The 15,503-nt window shown below is 40.6% G+C and overlaps 1 protein-coding gene across 4 annotated transcripts in view; it reads left to right on the top strand.

Moving 5' to 3' along the window:
- The window catches only part of DAPK1 (death associated protein kinase 1), a 125,193-nt gene extending 121,693 nt beyond the window's left edge, over positions 1–3,500 (top strand). For all 4 annotated transcript variants that reach the window (XM_077817494.1, XM_077817493.1, XM_077817495.1 and 1 more), the window contains one exon: positions 1,092–3,500. In XM_077817494.1, coding sequence (XP_077673620.1) covers positions 1,092–2,324 — 1,233 coding nt within the window. In that variant the 3' untranslated portion in view covers positions 2,325–3,500. The remainder of the gene's footprint in view (positions 1–1,091) is intronic.
- Positions 3,501–15,503: the final 12,003 nt, after the last annotated feature.

The raw sequence follows: 15,503 nt of genomic DNA, 5'->3' as shown, positions 1-15,503 counted from the left end.
CTAAAATTAGAAATCTGAATCAGCAGATTATTTCTAGCTCACATTGTTTGTTTAAATGAATTAAACAGCAGAAAAATGTTGAACAACAAGATATTTAACTTATTAAAACCTGAGATTTCCAGGTAGTTCAGAATGTTCTGTTTTGACAGAATCTTGCTGTGTTCTCAGCAAAATTCCTTAATTATTCTTTCCTCAACTTCCCATTCCAAGACAACATACTCAATGCAAATCAACCCATACAGACTTCAGTTATCTTTTGTCTTATGGCTCCTGTGTATTTGTTTCATTGAACATTTCTTTCTTTAAAAGAGAAAGAGTTCTATGTTAGACTATACTCATTATAAAAGCAAATAAAATAAATATTCAGGAAAGGGGTGAAATAAAATGCTGAACTTCAAATGAGATAATAGCTAATACAATTACTCATAGGCTTACTTTGCTGTAGCTACATTATTGTAGTATGTAGTGACATGGCAAAGCATTCAATTGCTCAAAGTTGCATACCTGTTAAGGAGGCTTGTGATGCTTTCCTTGCTGGTCATATCATTTCCTGCTAATTTCAGCTATACCTCCAGTCCTATATTTCTATTCTCTGTGGCTAGATTTTTGTTTTCTACCAACATTAAATTCCGTGTAAGCAAATGACTAATGCAGGTATGAACTTTGAATGTGACATCCTGACTCTTACATATCTGGTGGCTTAAGAGTTGAATGTGAGAAGCTCTGAAACTGTGCCAAAAATGCTGTTCCCTTTTCAGCTGCTATCAGGGCCAGGGCAAATGAGGAAAAACTGCATTTTAGGCCAGAATATTTTCTATGTCCATTGAAAATTGTTGGAAGTGCAGAAGAAGATTTCTGCTAAAATAGTTTGAAAAAAATCTTAGTGAGCCATTGCTCTGATGGCTTTGTCAATAAAACAAGAGCTGGATCCTGATTTTGTTTTAAGAATATGAGAGGAAGGAAATGCACTATTATCTTGCTACAGCTGTAAATCAATGATGTGACTGGTGAGTCAGCAAGCCATAAGAGCAGCTCTACTGTAGACTTGTACTTTACAAGATATAATTTGTAATTTTCCTCTTTCTGAGCAGATAAACATCATGCAGAGTGAAACTGTCCAAGATGTTGTGCTCCTGGATCCTCGCTGGCTCTGTTCTAACGTCCTGGGGAAAATCCTGTCAGTGGAGAATCCCAAAGCCCTACATCATTACAGAGGTCGGTATACCATAGAGGACATCCAGCGCCTGGTATCAGACAGTGATGTGGAAGAACTGATACAGATTTTGGATGCCATGGATATCTGTGCTAGAGATCTTAGCAGTGGAGCAATGGTGGATATTCCAGCGCTGATCAAGACTGACAGTCTTCACAGGTCTTGGACAGATGAGGAGGATGAGGTTCTGATTTATGGTGGTGTTAGAATTGTTCCTGTGGAACACCTTACCCCATTCCCTTGTGGAATTTTCCATAAAGTTCAAGTGAATCTGTGTCGGTGGATTCACCAACAGAATGCAGAGGGAGATGCAGATATACGTCTCTGGGTAAATGGATCAAAGATTGTGAATCGCGGGGCTGAGCTTTTAGTGTTGCTGGTCAACCATGGTCAGGGTATTGAAGTTCAAGTTAGAGGACTGGAAACAGAGAAGATCAAGTGCTGCTTGCTTCTGGATTCTGTTTGTAGCACCATTGATAACTTAATGGCCACAACATTACCAGGCCTGCTGACTGTGAAACATTATCTTAGTCCTCAGCAGCTGAGGGAACATCATGAACCAGTAATGGTCTACCAGCCTAGAGACTTCTTCCGGGCACAAAGCCAAAAGGAGACATCATTGACTAATACCATGGGTGGTTATAAAGAAAGCTTCAGCAGTTTATTGTGCTTTGGATGTCTGGACATCTACTCACAGGGAGGTCTAGGAATGGATATTCATGCTTCTGATCTGAATCTTCTTACAAGGAGGAAACTTAGTCGACTTTTGGATCCACCTGATCCTATGGGCAAGGACTGGTGCCTTCTGGCTATGAACCTGGGCCTTCCTGATCTTGTTGCAAAATACAATACAAACAATGGAACTCAAAATGATTTTCTCCCAAGCCCAGTCCATGCCCTTTTGCAGGAATGGAGCAATGGCCCTGAGAGCACTGTAGGTATCCTAATGTCTAAACTGAGGGAATTAGGCCGCAGAGATGCAGCAGACTTTTTATTGAAGGCATCATCTGTATTCAAAATGAATTTAGATGCTAATGGCCAAGAGGCCTATGCTTCAAGTTGTAACAGTGGGACATCTTACAATTCAATTAGCTCAGTAGTGTCACGGTAAGAACAGAAGTTTTGCATGGACAGTATCTTTTCAAACTGCAGAAAGTGTAAAAGGTACAATATGAGGTTCTAGACATACTAATTTATAAGCTTCTATATCGAAGGGTCTTTATCCCTCCCTATCACCACCTTTTATGTGAATAATCTTTCTACTTTTAACTGTGAACTGTTGCTTTTTATTTTAGCTGTTAAAAGGCTGGTGTAATTCTGGTGTTTTACAATTCTATTCTGATATACAATGTGCTGCTTAATATTGCCATTTTAACTGGGAAGTCTAACTTTTGGATGATGTACTATAATCTTTTTTTAAAGAAACTCAGTTTTCCTAAAAGGAAGAAAGGTGCACAATCATCCAAAATGTGTGTGTTATGCCCTGTTTCATCTTTTCATCATATTCTTTGCTTAACTTTTTTACATTTGTAAGGGGGGGGGACACCATTTATGGTCAATTTGCTGGAATTTAACACCATATTATTTATAAATGGAAAAAAAAGTGAGTGCCTTTTGCAGAAGAGAGTGTGGTTGAATTGAGTGATTCTGCTGAAGTTATAAGAAAATGCTACCTCTGTTTCACTGTCTGCATGCTGATCATTGCAAGTGGTGCTTGCCTTTTTTGTTTCACCTGCAGCTTTAAGACATTTGGTAAAGATAAATTCATTATTTTACAAACAGTTCTCGTGTTGATACTATGTGTACAAATGCATAATACTCAATCAGCTTTGATTTCAATCGAACCATAATGTGAAAAAATCTGTTAAGCCTACAGTCACGCTTCATTATGTCCACACATCTCAGGTAAAACTTCAGAGTTGTAGAATTCACCAAGACACGCATAAAATGTTGAGTACTGCAGAATAATAATTGTATAGCTGTCAGTTGTCATTTGTGCATAACAAATAGTTTTCCACTTTTAGATCCTGGTTTGTTTATTTCCTGTACTTGAAGATTTAAAAAAAGGAAGCATGGTTTATTGCAATCAGAAATTTAAAATTGATGTGAAGGAACATGACCCATTCTGTTCTGAAAAGCATGTAATTTTAATGGTACAATATATGTGTATATACATATATACTGTATGTGTATATATATATTGATAGTATTATTTTTCCCTTAATCTTTAAGACGTAGTAAAATTTTAAAGGATTTTTTTTACACAAATAAACTGTTGCCTATTGCATCCTTTTCATTTTTTATTTCCTGGGTGCACGCATATTTTTTTAACCCACAAGTTGTCAAAAAATTTATTATTTAAGGGCTTAATCCTACAGGAGCTGTGCCCCTCCTATGAGAATCTGGGCACCTTCAACTTGATTGCAATGGGAGCTTTCAGCACCTTCCAAGATCATGTCTTAAAATACCAGAACTCTGGGAGGGGAAATTTTTTTTTTAATGCCACTTCTGTGCAATAGATTAGATTCACTTTTCTTTTGAAAAACAACAAACGAAGCAATTTTCCCTTTAGTCTCCTTTTTGTTTGCACAGTGGAGACTAAAATAGAAAGTACAAGTCATCATAAAAAGAAGAATCCCAGTCTTATTTATTATCGTCCAGTTGGCAAGTAGGGGGAACAAACACTAGTTAACGTCCCTTTTTATTAACGATAGCAGTTTTTCTAAATCCACTTTGCATCACTGGGTGAATTAGAGAGCTCTAGTACTTTAAAAATATGTAAATGTTTGTATTTTGTCTCTGCCTTTGCAATATATAATTATTTTTGTGAAGTTCTGCATTATCCACAGAGTTTGGAAGCTGAATGTTTTGTATAAAGTAAGATGTTTAACACAGGTTTTTAATTTACTACCTAGGTGTATAACACTTCTGGGGCTAGGTGATACAGTGGGGTAGTGCACTAGTCTTCTGTCTGGAGACATGAGTGCAGCTATAGAATTGTGCCACAGGTAAATTATTGATGAACTCATCTTCAGCCTTGTCGCTGTCACTGAAAAGGCTTTGTAAGTATAGATACACCAGTAGAGCTATACCAGCAAACTTCACCATCCCCACTCCTGGAGAGACAGCTTATACTGGCAAAAGGACTTTTTTTGCCAGTATAATTGCATCTACACTCGGGTTTTGCTGGCATAGCTATGTCAGTTAAGGCTGTGATATTTTTCCACATTCCTGACTGACCTATACCAGCAAAAAATTGAAATATAACTCAAGCCTTAGATGTTAGTATATCTCAAAACCACTGTTAACCTCAGCACAGCCATAAGCAACATTGCAAGTAAGCAGAGAGGTGCATTTATGTAGGAGAGCTGCCTGTATTATTATGCCTGATCCTTTGCCAGTGATATTAGTCCCTCATACTAATGATCTCTTGGTGTTTCCCTTGCAAACCCCTTCTTTTAGAAGTTTAATATTCAACCATACCAGTTTGTTGTACGCTGAAAATGAACTTAGATGGTGCCAGATTCAGAGGTGATGTAAGAGAGTCTACCCTGGGGTAACTTACACAGGCAGCCTAGCCTGAGCATGTATAGAGAGAGGTCCTCTAACTTATCGCTTTGTACAACTTTCTATTAGTTGCTTTTCCTCTGTATTGCCATTTCTTGGAGTCCTTCAACATATTTAAGTTGTATACCTGTTTAAACTCCCTTGCAGCCATGTAAATGTGTAACTTACACAGTCTTTACACACCACCTATGAGTATGGCTCAACATCTCAGGCTTTTTGGAATTTATTTGGAGAATCTGAAGAAAAAGAGTTAGCTCCCTTTTGCGTTAAAGTACAAAATCGAAACCAAAATTATTTCCCCTAAAATAATAGAGTTCTTGGGACTCAGAATTTGCTTGTTGCAAATTTCATTATGGCCATTAATATCCATTGTGTACTAGCTACTTTACCTCCTTAGGAAAAAATAAACTGAGTTAATTCATTAAGCAAAGTACATGCACTTGTGGCCACATTAGCAATACTATTTCCATTCATCTACAGAAAAAGAGAAATTTCGTACATAGAAGAAAACTACACCACCGCTCTCCACCCTCACCACTACAAAATTTATGGTCAAGATTTTAAAAAAACAGTGCCCAGAGTTAGGCTCCTTAATCCATAAGTCTACACTTTCAAGTCACTTCCTACTTATCCTCCTTTGCCAAGCTTTGTGTTGTCTCCTGTCTCCTTCGCTCCACCAGTGCTCCCATTCTCATTCCTTCATTTATCAGAGTCTCATACAATTGCTTCCATGCCCTCCATGCAATCCTTCTGCACGGTACAACCTCCCTGGCCTTGCTTGCAAGGCCTGTCCTGTCTGCATCGGACCCACTTCTGCTGTGTTAGGAATCAAGTTGACTTGTATATAAATTGTTGTTATTCACCTAGCCTCACACTCTACATGTTTGTCCATAAATTGCTCCTTGAGGAAGGAATCCTTTTTTTTTTTTTCCCTCACATGTTTCGACAGTGTCTAGCACACAGGCACTACTCATAATAAATAATATTTAGGCTCCTAAAAGTTCTGATTTTCAGAAGTGCTGAACACACAAGGACTTCAGTAGTTGCTGCTGGCTGTTCAATACTGACATTTATTGAAGTGCCTAAAAATAGATTTAGCAACCTAACTTGGGGCACAACACTTTAAAAAAATTTAACCTATATTTCTATGAGCACCATCATTCCTTGTCTTGTGTGTGTGTGTGTTATATATAGTCACACATGGGAGTTACGGCAGACTGAAGTAGCATATGGGAAATGTCCTCCCTGCTCTATTATTAGAGTTGATTATTTATATATTGTTATGCTTTCTGTTAATTTCATCCTCTAGTTTTCCTAGTATGACTTATTTATCTCTATCATTCAAGCCCTGATCCTGGAACTCCAGGAAGTCAATAGGCCTCCACATGGGAGCAGAAGTTTGCCTACTGAGTCAGTTGCAGGATTGGGGCTTGAGGCTGTTTTTACCCTATGGAAACTATACTGGCATAGGTATGTTGGCATAACCCTGTAGTGTAGACAAAACCTGTGGCACAGATGGGCTTTTTTCTGTCAATGTTGGAACACCACCTCCCAGAATGGAGTTAACTACATTGATGGAAAAGGATTCTTCAGTCAACATAGCTGAGTCTACACAGGGGTTAGTTTGGCATAGTTATCCTGGTGAGGGGTGTGTTTAAAACAAAAACACAATCCTGACCAATGTACATATGCCATAATTTTTAAGTGTGGCTCTCTGAAGGGGCAGGGAGTTGTCTGACTTGTTGTCATGGGCAGTGCCAAGCACAGATGTGGTGAACAGTTAATAATAGTATTAGTATTAGGCTTAACCTTACAAGATACTGAGCACCATCAACTCCAAATTCTTTGTTGGGAGATGGGGATGCGCATTCTGCACCTTGTAGAATCAGGTGCTTAGTGGGCTGCTAGTGATGTAGGGGGAGATTTTTTTGTGTATCTGTTGGCTAGCATGGGGTAGAGTTTGGAGGAAAGCTAATCTTGTATAAAAGCATGGCTGGTTCCCTCAGTTGATTTCAGATTTTTTTAAAAAATGTTTTTATGGGCTTATACTTTATCTTGCTGAACCAGCCAGCTTTGTGCAGACAGGATATTTTCCTTTATTTCACCAAGCCCTTAGGTTCTGGCAATGGTGTGTTTCCATTTCCTGTGAACATAGCTCTGGGAGCATGCATCCATGGTCATTGTGATGAATCTCTGGAATTTGCTTATTGCATCATTCCTAGTGCAAAAGTTGGTAGTTAGGAAAGTAATAGAAGTGAATCACAGTCATCAGATAGCAGTGGTCCAAGTTACTTTCTGTAAATCATGTGCTGAATTAGTAATGTTCAAAAAGGTATTGCTTCATAGTGCATTGTCCTGGAACTGCTTTTTTTGACAGACTTGCTTTATAAAGCAGTGCCAATGGATTGTATCTTCTTCACTTACTATTTTATTTCATTGCCATTGATTTTTCTTTTTCAAGTGAGCTCTGGTTTATAATGCTAAAAAATTATCTTTAAATTTGCAGATCATAACAATTAATACGTGTTGGATTTCATTTAAACATTAAACCATTACTTTGTTCTAAGTCATGTTGCCATAGTTACTGTAACTTGCAGCCATCTTCTTTATAAATATTTGATCAAATTGTTCCTTACAGGTTTCAGAGTAGTAGCCGTGTTAGTCTGTATCCGCAAAAAGAAAAGGAGTACTTGTGGCACCTTAGAGACTAACAGATTTATTTGAGCATAAGCTTTTGTGAGCTACAGCTCACTTCATCGGATGCATTCAGTGAAGTGAGCTGTAGCTCACGCTCAAATAAATTTGTTAGTCTCTAAGGTGCCACAAGTCCTCCTTTTCTTTTTGTTCCTTACAGTTAATTTTTATTACCTGAGGTCCTTGTTTTATATTTTTATTAGGGAGAAAGATTTCCCAAAGCAAAATCCATTTCTGTACAAGTCTGGCAAGTGTGCCTGCTCTGTAAATGACACATAATTTCAACTAATTTTGTGATTGTGCTTTATTAGCCAGATTCATATTTTGAATCATTGAAATCTAAAGCCTGGTATAATACATCTGTAGAATTGCAAAAAAGTGGCATTTTTATCCTTAATTTATATAGAGAGGAGAAGCTGGGTGGTCTTGCTCAGTTTTAAGGCATGAGAATAAAGAAGTGAAGATGTGAGGACACAATTTCACGAGTACACATGTCTAAACAAATAATTAATATGATGTGTAGTTTAGTCTCTAACTGTTCTGCAAATATTTTAAATCAAAAGAAAAAATGCTCCTATTAATAGAAACACTGCTTCATTCATACAGAGTGCAGTGCTGTCCTGCCTTCCGCTTTTTTTTATTTTACCAAGTTACCTCAATGGGTATTTTAAGTTTACAAATCACTCAAAGATTTTCTCTTATTGGATTCAGAGGGTGCCTTGCTCATATTTTGGATAGTGAGAGGGAATTGGTTAGGTGGTTTCCAGATCTTGTAGCCCTATGTCAGAACTGCTGAAGAAAGATTCAAATTCCAGTAGAAGTAGCTTCAGAATAGTTTATAATCTTTCATAAGGAAAGTGCTTTGAAGGATTGTTTCTGAACTGGTCTGCATGCCGTATGGATGTGCAGTCAGAGAAGGATCAGAATTCTTCTCTTTCACTACACCACTAAAAATTCAGAGTACTCCATTGAACTCAGTGATTTTGCAACAGAGGACAGAACTTTGGCTCATAGTTTTTACAATGGAAAAACTGCACTGACTCTGAATCACTCATTTAGAATATTTAAAAGTGCAGCTTTAGTTTTAAGACTTGTATTGTATGATTCATAATAAATAACCCAACTCTATATAGTTGAATCCTGCTAATGAAATACCTGAAGATGGATATTGAAGGACCTCAAAAGAGTACTTTATACCTCATAATCCATTGTAATCAATGAACAAATATGTTGTGTTTGTAAAGCACAATATTAATGTAAGGTAGGCAAAGATCTTCATTCATCCACTAGCCCAATTTTCATTTAGCTTTCAAAATAAATAATCCAGGCAACAACCCGAATTTACAACACAGTTATTCAAGGCCAAGATATATTCCAGACATTCTTGCTGTTATAAATGTTCTTATTTAATGAATGCATGAGAATTTGGATACTGAAGTATCTCACTGAGCATGTAGATATGCAAGAAAGCAAGCATTTCAGGCATAACCATTTTCTCTATATAATCAACTTCTTGGAGATGTTGCTTTTGGGCCATGCAGCACTGCCCTGCACAGGGAGCTACAGGAAGCTCTGGTTAGTACTTCTGGTCACTTGCTAACCAAGCCAACCCACTGCCTTAAGGGTACAGTCTCCACTCTTGTAGTGCCTGATCTTACTCCCTATGGGAGTTTTGCTTAGTTTTGAAAGAAGTCCTATTAATCCTCTGCAAATTATGCCCTCAAGTAATTGTGAGGACCGGATTAAAAACAGCAACGTCCAGAAGGTCACCAAAATGAGGTCACTTTGGATGGAGGTGAGAAAAGACTTTTCTTCTTGAGCTATGGCAGTTTTAAATAATCAGCTGATACAAACCCACAAACTGAAAGCAGCCACATGTTTTAGACTTCTTGTAACTCTGATGATTGAAAGAGAATTGCAAAATACTTTTTAAAAAGTGTATTTAACACATTTAAAATATGCCAGATTAGCAGCAAAGGTACAGAACCAATTTACCCTAAATTCCGGTCCAGTATGGGCAGTGACCGTGTGAACTTCCACACAGGAAAGTACCTCAAAGCCAACAGGGAGTCGGAAATGTCTTGCATACATTTGTGTAGAGCAGTCTGGAATTGTGTGGTGGTGTAGGTAGGCATGGCAATGAGTTCTGACTGCTTCATGTTTAGAGGAATTCATGCAGGTATTTAGGCCTTCCACATCCCTTGTCATGTTACATTTTGAGCATCTCACTAAATACAGATTTTAAGAATAAATTGCATTTACTGTTTAAAACAGTTAACACACTTATCTCTGAGTCCTGTGCATGGGCTCTCCGGAGCTGGAAAACCCACGGGGGAAAATTGGTGGGTGCTCTGCACCCACCGGCACTTCCCTGCTCCAGCTCACCTCCACCTCCTCCCCTCAGCACGCCTTCCCCACTTCTCCCCCTAGCTCCCAGCACTTGCTGCCGTGAAACAGCTGTTTCACAGCGAAACAAGCTGTGGGAAGGAGGGGGGAGGAGCGGGAATGCGGCATGCTCACAGGAGGAGGCGGGGCTGGGGTGGGGATTTGGGGAAGGGGTCCAATAGGGGCAGGAAGGGGGCAGAGTTGGGGCGGAGACTGGGGAAGGGGTTAGAATGGGGGCAGGGCAGGGGTGGAGTCAAGGGCGGGGGGGCGCAACATCCCCCAGCACCATGAGAAGTTGGTGCCTATGGCCCTGTGTGAGGCTGCACAGGTGAAACGGTCATGAAGGGGGTCTCGCCCTGCATTTTTGTGCATGACAAAAGGAGTCTCTTTTCTGGCTCCAAATAGGTCCAATTGAGGGTCTTGCTGAGAAGAGCAATTAAGTCCCATGTCAACATGGACCCACTGGCCTGAAGTCTCCACACAGGTGACATGAAAGTGCAGCAGTTACAATTGCAGGCACAGAAAAACTGAGTTCCACAGGCTGGGAGTGTGAATTCTATGGCTCCTACTCATCGGTTCCCCTCACACAGTCGAAGCAGAAAGGGGTGAATTACTCACCTGCTGCTATTAGGTTAGTTAATTTCTCTAAAGAGAACGTTTTCTGTTGTAAATATTAAAATCAACCTGTTAATCGACTGAGATACTCAAAACGCAACATGTCTACACTATGAAAGTAAAACTGCATGTATTTCTAAGGATACTGTGATTACAAAGAACACGATACTTCCATGGTTAAACATCCAAACGGTACACTTGGTAATTATGACAATAGCTTTTAAATATTTTTCTATGTAAAAGTTCACACTGGCTGCTTAAAATGACTCTATGTTCAATAAATGTCTGACAAATACACCAAAAGAACCCACCATGTTCTGACCCTGTATATCAGGCGCCCAGGGCAAAACATACTTTGATACAAATGTCCATTCGGTCTCTGACTGAGTCATTCAGCAGCAGTTTAGAGCCACCACTGCAACACATGGTTGCATTTATAATTAACAGGATTAAATACCGGAATGTTTTATGTCCTGCTACTTTGCCATTTGCTGCTGATAATGATAAAGTTTTTTAAATCGATCCATTGAACGGTTCATTACAGTTTAGCTTTGGTTAGGAACATTAAATATAAGCACATGTGAGAGGTGAGTGACATTTCAGAATGTCTGAAATATACTGTATAGACCAGCCTTGTGTGTTCTTTGTGTATAACTGTGAGATTCCCTGCTGAACTATACTTATGTACATTAGAAGTGCGAGAAGTGGGAACCAGAAGATCCGAGTTCTATTCCTTCCTCTGTTACAGACTTGTAACATGGCTTTTGGAAAGTCAGGTTTTTAAGAGAGACCCTGCCCAGCTGCCTTTTCCTATGGGAGCAGTTAGTCAAATCTTCCCACTTGGATGGCTGTGTATCCAGTATGCAGGCGCTGCCATGTACTTACCCACCCAAACGTAGCATCTTTTTATGGGTTCACATTGTACCTGCAGAAAAGAGGCTGCCTTTTGAAAAGCTTGAGTGACATCCTAGCCTCGCTTTAGTCAATTAGAGTTTTGCCACTGATGTCAGTGTGGACAAGATTTTACTTCTGGGTCCTAATCCTTCTGGGTCTTGATCCCTATGGGTTTCATTACTCCTTAGCTGTAAAATCCAGCTCACAATAATTTAGAGGTTTAAAACATCTTAATTCCTGGCTGTTTGTAAAGCCCTCTGAGATCCTGTGTTATAGAATTGCAAAGTATCTTTCCCAAGTCCCCGTCTCTCTCAGCTCTGAGAGGTTGTGTAGTGCTCTAGTTCCACTTTTTAACCCCGAGGTGGAGATGTTTCCATAGTGGACGAAGTTGTTTGTAAAGTTCTTTGGGGCCTTTCACAAGGGTTCTCTAATCCGTTAACTGTAGTTGATTTGTCAGAGCTGCGCTTATGAGTTGGACAAGAGTTGGGAGGATATGAAAGGATAATGAATGGGCACAGATGTAAAAAGTGGTGGTTTTTAAGGGGTCTGAATTTCCTTTGATAACAAGGGGCAAATTTTCAAAGGGACCTCAACCCAGCCTCTAACTTTGCACCTGCAAGTGCTGGGGCAACCAAAAGTCGGATTTGCATGTGCATTAATTGATTTGCACCCACAAATGCCTTCCGCACTGGAAAGCAATGTTGGGCTGTGCCCTAAATCTTAAACCTGCACATTTAAAGACCATTCTTCAAAATCTGACACTACAATTGAGCCAGTTAGAGTGTGTCTTAGAGCCACAGCCATGCACTGGAGTGGGCAGAGCTATGACACCCGAGTAAGAGCCCTGGGGAGTGCTACCACTGTATATTTCTCTCCAAACCCAATCAGTAGAGTTGGCAGGGCCCATGTTACTGTCGCCTCCTTAAATCTCATAATGTCATTTTGGGGTAGCTCAAGGCCTATCCAGGAGTAATCCTTGCACTGTGCCCGCCCCACTGTAAAAGGGAATTAGGAGGAGAGCAGCCCAGTGAACCTGTTCACTACCTACCCATGTACCACACAGCGCCCAGTGCAATCTGATCCAAATCGCAGTTTAGACCATATGGTTGGTTAGAATATTTTCCTATATTTTTTCTGCATATCAGTGATCTAGGTGGGTCAAGTTACTCTGCTAAAGTTACCTTCACAGGATTTGCAGTAGAGTAAATGATTAGAGTAAATGATGGCCTGCCACGAGACAGAGGCACATGACTGAAGTGAATGAGTTTAAATGTTTGCTTTGCAAAGCTGTTCTCCAAGAAATGTGGAACATCTCAAGTAATTCTGCTGATGCTGTTAAAGTGACATGTATGTGATGCCTTCTGAGTCACAGTGTGTCACTTTTGACTGCTTGTTGCTAGGCATAGCATTGCAAAACAACCTCTATACTCTGATCACAGTGATGAATATTTCCATAATTATTATTTCTGTTGCAGTAGCCCCTGAGGACCCCAGAAAGGGATCAGGGCCCCATTGTGCTAGGCACTGGACAAACAAATAACATAAACAGTCCCTGCCCCAGATTGCTCACAAGCTAAAAATTAGAAAATGCATAATGAGGCATAAACTTACTAAAGGGCTGTGAAGAGAAGGTAACAAGACAGGTGCATTTCTAGAAATTATTAGTCCATAGTGATGTATAATCAGGGAACTGGCAATTTTCACAGTTGAGAAACAAATTCACAGCTTCCTGGAGTATAAGGCCAGAAGGGTATATTAGGTCATCTAGTCTGATCTCCTGTATATAACAGGCCATTAAATTGCATCCAGTTCTTCCTCAAGAGGTGTTCCTGTGGCTGCTCCGCTGTAGGTGTCGGTGCGCCCCTGCGCCGTTGTTCGGAGATTTTTACAGCAGTTCCCGTATCGGCCACGCATGCGCGGAGCCTGCCTCACATACCAGTCTTGTCTTAATAGTGCACATGCACTGCCGAACTCCTCAGTTCCTTCTCCACCATCCCCAGCCGGAGTCAGACCTACAGCAGACTTTTAAAACTTTTTCTCTTATCCATTCTACATCCTTTTTTCCCTTACTTTAGCACTCTAGTTACTAGATAAGTTAATGGTTTTAAAAAAAAAATTTCGTTCCCGCTTGTTCCTCTCAGCCTCCAGCCGACGCTAATATGCCTGGCTCCCCAGGATTTAAGGGGTGCACTACGTGCAGGGACGCCATCCCTATCTTGGATGGTCATTTCAAGTGTATAAAATGTACTTCACTCCATGAAAGACTCAAGAACGACATTACTGTCTCCCGGTATCCCAACCCCTGCAAATAGGAAGAGACAATATAGATACCAACCTTATCAACTTCCATGCTACCCAATGTATACTCAACAAAGACCATATGAACAACAACGTCCGTGACCAAGATATCAATGTCACTGCACCAATTCATCGGCTCCACGTCAACCCCATTCCACTAATCAGCAAATTTGAAGATGTGACCGACTGATGGTATAGAAAACAGCATCCCTATCTCAGTGCCCATTTCCCCCCCATGCCTTTTCAGGGACCCCTCTCACAAACAACTGCTCCACCAAGAGGTGCATCACCCCCTCCAATTAGGAACAGTACAACCGGCGCCTGACCAACACAGAGGAAAAGGGTTCTACTCCCATTACTTTTTAACACAAAAGAAAACTGAGGGATGGTGACCCATTCTCAACCTCAGATGCCTCAATAAATTCTTTAAATAAAATTTTAAAAAAATACAAAATGGTGACTCTTGCGAGCATAATTCCAGCACTGGAGAGGGAGATTGAATTTTCAGCCCTCGACCTGCAGGATGCTTATTTCCTGTGACCATACATCCTGCCCACAGATGTTTTATTCACTTTGTTCTGGGCTCACAACACTACCAGTACAGGGTCCTACCTTTCAGCCTCTCGACTGCCCCTCGTGTCTTTTTCCAAACTCCTCACAGTTATAACAGCTCATCTCAGGCAGCAAATCATAATTTTTACTTACCTCAACAACTGCCTTTTTAAAGCCAGGACGCTCCAATAAGCCATTCAATCCACACAACGGACAGTCTAATGTTTCCATGTTCTTGGCCTGCAAAATAACAAAGAAAATCTTCACTCACTCCCACCCAATAACTGGAGTTCATAGCAGCACATTTTGACTCATGCAAAAGAATAGCATCTCTCCCACTCCACCTTTTTAGCACTATCAACCTTTTCGTTCCCAAGCTGTGCAACAGTTCACAAGTGGCTGCACGAGCTTGCCTACAACTCTGAGGCCACATGGCCTCTTGCACTTTGTAGTCAGGAACGCTCACCTCTTCATGAGGTGTTTCCAAAGCCGGATTCCACTGTCTACAGATCAAGTAAGTGTCCGTGGTCTGAACAAACTTTTATATATACCTCCCAGAGTCTAGGACTCCCTCCACTGGTGGACATTGCCTCACAGCCTTTGCTACGGGTCCCCTTTCTACAGGACGTCCCATCGGTTGTCTTACTACAGACGCATCCCTTACAATATAGGGAGTACACATGCCCCAATACACTAGCCAGGGTCTTTTGTCTCCTGCCGAGATGTTCCTTCACATCAACGTCTAGAACTCTGAACGATACGCAATGCCTGCCTCCAATTGCTCCTTTCATACAAAACCAACATGTCAGGATAATGACCGACAACACCATTGCCTACACCTTCTATGTAAACAGGCAATGTGAGGGGGGGCGTGATCCCATTCCCTTTGAACAGAAGCAATGAAACGATGGAATTGGTGTCTCGGACACAATGTCTGAATATCAGCTGCATACTTACCTGGCTCTCTCAATACCACTGTGACGACTTCAGCAGAAGATTTCCCATAGACCACGAATGGGAACTAAACGAGGAGATAGTACTAGACATATTCCACATGTGGGGATACCCAACCACAGACCTTTTTGCAACTGCAGCAAACAAGAAATGCCGAAGATTTTGTTCCAGAGTGGGACTAGGCAAACACTCCTCGGTGGATGTGTTCATGTTCCCATGGAACACCGACCTAATGTATGCATTTCCCCGATACCACTCATACACAAATTATTGATAACAATACGAACACACCAGGCCAGGGTCCTAATGATAGCCCCACAGGGCCCAGACA

This window comes from Eretmochelys imbricata, chromosome 5, assembly GCF_965152235.1.
Source record: "Eretmochelys imbricata isolate rEreImb1 chromosome 5, rEreImb1.hap1, whole genome shotgun sequence".
NCBI classification, from domain to species: Eukaryota; Metazoa; Chordata; order Testudines; family Cheloniidae; genus Eretmochelys; species Eretmochelys imbricata.
Note: the sequence above shows the minus strand (reverse complement) of the source record. Positions and strands in the feature narration are given on the sequence as shown.